General features: G+C 32.6%; 1 protein-coding gene across 1 annotated transcript in view; it reads left to right on the forward strand.

The window, feature by feature from the left end:
• The window catches only part of LOC108749308 (transient-receptor-potential-like protein), a 9,162-nt gene that overhangs the window by 4,346 nt on the left and 879 nt on the right, over positions 1-3,937 (forward strand). Inside the window, exons 8-16 of the mRNA XM_018487909.1 lie at positions 256-540; positions 918-1,108; positions 1,475-1,557; positions 1,692-1,813; positions 1,886-2,073; positions 2,448-2,638; positions 2,734-2,933; positions 3,012-3,305; positions 3,659-3,779. Coding sequence (XP_018343411.1) covers positions 256-540; positions 918-1,108; positions 1,475-1,557; positions 1,692-1,813; positions 1,886-2,073; positions 2,448-2,638; positions 2,734-2,933; positions 3,012-3,305; positions 3,659-3,779 — 1,675 coding nt within the window. The remainder of the gene's footprint in view (positions 1-255; positions 541-917; positions 1,109-1,474; positions 1,558-1,691; positions 1,814-1,885; positions 2,074-2,447; positions 2,639-2,733; positions 2,934-3,011; positions 3,306-3,658; positions 3,780-3,937) is intronic.

Genomic DNA, 3,937 nt, shown 5'->3' on the forward strand with positions numbered 1-3,937 from the left:
GTATTAGAATCAATTGTATTTACTGAAAAGATGACTTAAAAACAATAGAAACGTTAATTGTTAAAGTTTAATTGTTTTTTAATTTATATTTAACAAAAAATTTATAGCTATACATATATGCACATTCAAAATGTTGACTCTTATAAGTAATTGTAATTCTTTGATTTAAATTTTTAATTACTTTAACAAAACCGTACTTCCTGTGTATATTTGTCTAACAAGAGACCGTGACGCATGATTTAACAAATTTCGCAGGTTTACGTAAACGGTTTGAAGAGCTATTTGCGGGACATGTGGAACTTTATCGACTTTACCAGAAATACGCTCTATATGGCAACTGGCGTCCTTAGACTGGCAGCTTATCTTCAACAGCGTGCAGAGATACGCATGGACCCATCGGCTGCGCTAATATCAAGAGAAAATTGGAGCGATTTCGATCCGCAACTGATAGCGGAGGGTCTCTTTGCGGCTGCAAATGTCTTCAGTGCTTTAAAACTTGTTCATCTCTTCAGCATTAATCCACATCTAGGGCCGCTTCAGGTATTGATAACAATACTGTTTCACTCAATATCGATACTGTTCTAAGATTAATTCTTTCAGGACGGGAAGTTAATAAAGGAGTTAGTTACGGAAAATGGTAGACCCAACAAAGCAGATGTAAAAATATTTTTTCACGTCTGCCATGTTAGGTCTATCATTTTAAATTTCGAATTTTTTATTTCAGAATCAAAAAGATCATCTAAAGCCATCAAGTTTCATGAAAATTGAGCTAATAGTTTCTGAAATATAACGAGAGCAATTATAATTGCTGCCCATCCGCAAAGAGTTACTCCTGATACTGTAATATATAATATAATTATTAATAAATTTTTTATATTGATACTTTATATCAACGAGAATTGCAATTTCTGTTTTAGATATCGTTAGGCAGAATGGTAATCGATATCGTGAAATTCTTTTTTATTTACACCTTAGTGTTGTTCGCTTTCGCTTGCGGCTTGAATCAGTTGTTGTGGTATTTTGCGGAACTAGAGAGGCAGAAGTGTTACAGTGGAATATCGGATCCCTCGTGGGATGCCGGCAGTGACGCCTGTTTAAGATGGAGAAGGTGAGAATAATCGAATTACCAGACAAAATGAGAGACATGTGTGTTCGTATCTTTCCTTTCAAATTAATCTTCAGCCTAATAATCATGAAAAAAATAACAGATTGTATTTATTAATTATTTATTGTATTAAAGCCACAACTTTTGTCACACATATATAATAAATATTTAGTTTTGTGTATATTTCTAAAGCACGTTATTTTTGAAGAATAAAATGACTCTAATTTTGATTTTGATTTGAAAAAATGAAAATTTAATTTATTATAATTTTCTAATGTATTATTTTATTTATTTTAATGTATTTACTTCTTTTTAATATACAAATATTCCACATATGTTTTAATTATTCCTCGTGCAAAATTTTTTCAGATTCAGTAATCTATTCGAATCGTGTCAGAGTCTTTTCTGGGCCAGTTTCGGTATGATTGGCATCGAAAGCTTCGAACTCACTGGTACGTCCACATGTGTAATTTAAAACTAAAAATCATCAACTATAAAAATGAACTTTTTCCTTAAAATTAATGTCTTGTCATCAGTGAAAGTAACATACATTATTATTTGTAGTCAGCAACGTTGTTATTTTCAGGAATCAAGTCATATACTCGATTCTGGGGCTTGTTGATGTTTGGATCGTATTCCGTGATCAACGTGATTGTCCTGCTAAATCTATTGATAGCTATGATGAGTAACAGCTACGCTGTTATTGAGGTAAGGCTTCGACTCGAACGATATTTGTGATATGAATTAATAATCTCGTCAACAAAAGCATTGTCACAATAGGAACATTCTGACACGGAGTGGAAATTTGCGAGAACAAAGTTATGGATGAGTTACTTCGAGGACAGCGGAACTCTTCCGCCACCTTTCAATATCTTCCCGCCACCTAAATTGCTTTTCCGATTGTTCGGCCTACAAAAGAAACGTATCGGTAGACATTGTAGTCAACGTCGACGTGCACGCGAATATAAGTAAACTGCCTTTGAAATGCTTCGTTCGAAAATAAAATAATAATATAATGTAAAAGTTTTAAACGTTCAGATGAAAATATTCCTTAGAATTTTTATGTATATTATCTCATTATAATATAATTTTTAAGAAAAATCATAAAATCTAAAAAAGTTCATACTTATTCACAAATTTTCATAAATTTAAATATAGCAAATTTTTTAAAATATTATAAAATATTATAAAAGAATTTTTTTTTACTAAAGCTTAATTAATTTTCATAGCTATAATGTTAAATATAACCCTTCAATGTTTTAATTATTGTTGTTCTACAGACGATAGGATATGATAGTATAATAATGGCGTGAGTTATATATGTTTTCCATCAATTATATAGATACGGTACAGTCATGAGAGCTTTAATATGGCGCTACGTTGTGAATACACACAGCGAACACGAAATGGAACCTGTCACCGAAGATGATGTTCACGAACTTAAGTCCGATTTATCATCATGGAGATGCGAACTTCTGGACATCTTGCACAGAAATGGCATGAACATTGGTGACGTCGACATAAAGGAAAAGAGTAAGCAAATAACAAGATAAGCTTAATGCAAAATTTATGCTTATCAAGGATTATATTACAATTCATATTGACTGTCACTGTTCTTTTGAAACTAGCTGTACTGGGTAAGAAGATGAAGGTATGGGAGAGAAGACTCATGAAAGACTTCCAAGTATCAGGTCCTGTAAATCCAGCTGATGTCGATCTTCAAGAAGAGATAGCTCTTCAACAACCTGAAGACGAAAGCAACGTTGAGAGATGGAAGAGAATCGCCAGATTAGCCGTATTAACTTCGGCTGAACATCGTTGGAATCAAGTACGATCTTTATTATTTCTTTTAAAAAATCAATACTAGTCGATTAAATTTATAAGCTTCTCGTCGTGATTTTTTAAGGTGGTGAAAAATGCAATTAAAAGCTCTCAAATCGGCAAAAGCTGCAGCAAAGCGTCGCTACAGAATCAGCAGAGCTTAAAGAGAGCCATGGAGGAAGCAAAACGTTTGACGCAAAAGAGCCCATTACCGCCAGAAGTGCCGGTTGAATTGCCAGAAACTACCGCAGCAACGATACTACATGTGCTACACGAAATAGTTGACGACGATAGCGGTGCTAAAACATTAGGAAGAGACAGAACTCCAGAACCGATTAGAAACGGCATTGGTTCCCAACCGTTTGAATTAATTCTTCAGGTATTAAATTAATAATTAACAGTATATGTAAAAACGTTCTGATGAACGTAAAATAATTTATTAAGCACTTAATAATTTATTCATTTATTAGACAATTTAATAGAGATTCTAAATAATATAAAGGTAAAAACTTCATAAGGATGATTTCATGATCTTGACACAGATTTTAGTCGCTTATTGTTGCATATTTATTAAAAAGTTACTAACAAATGAAGTTAATATCTACTGAAGGTCATTCAGGGTCATGACCTCATATATGTCATATTGTCATAGTCACTAAAATCGATAAGAAAAACGTCCCTAATATGAAATTTTATCCAAAAATTATACCATGTTTTTATATCATGTTTTAGGCCAAATCTACATCTTCGGTCGATTTCGTTGACGAAAAAACGACGAAGGCCACTGCACCGTTATTACCACTTCGTTCATCACCACCGCGAGTAATCAAAAGGAAAGCATCTACTCAACTCGGTACTCAATCACAATTATTTAACTTTCTTATATTTGAATATAAACTGTATTAACTGTATTACTCATATTCATCATAAAAACAGAAAATGTTCAATTGAAAAATTATATTCCCTTATAAAGTAATATTTAATTTAATCATATAACATGCCAGCAAATAT

This window comes from Trachymyrmex septentrionalis, unplaced genomic scaffold, assembly GCF_001594115.1.
Source record: "Trachymyrmex septentrionalis isolate Tsep2-gDNA-1 unplaced genomic scaffold, Tsep1.0 scaffold29, whole genome shotgun sequence".
Lineage (NCBI taxonomy): Eukaryota > Metazoa > Arthropoda > Insecta > Hymenoptera > Formicidae > Trachymyrmex > Trachymyrmex septentrionalis.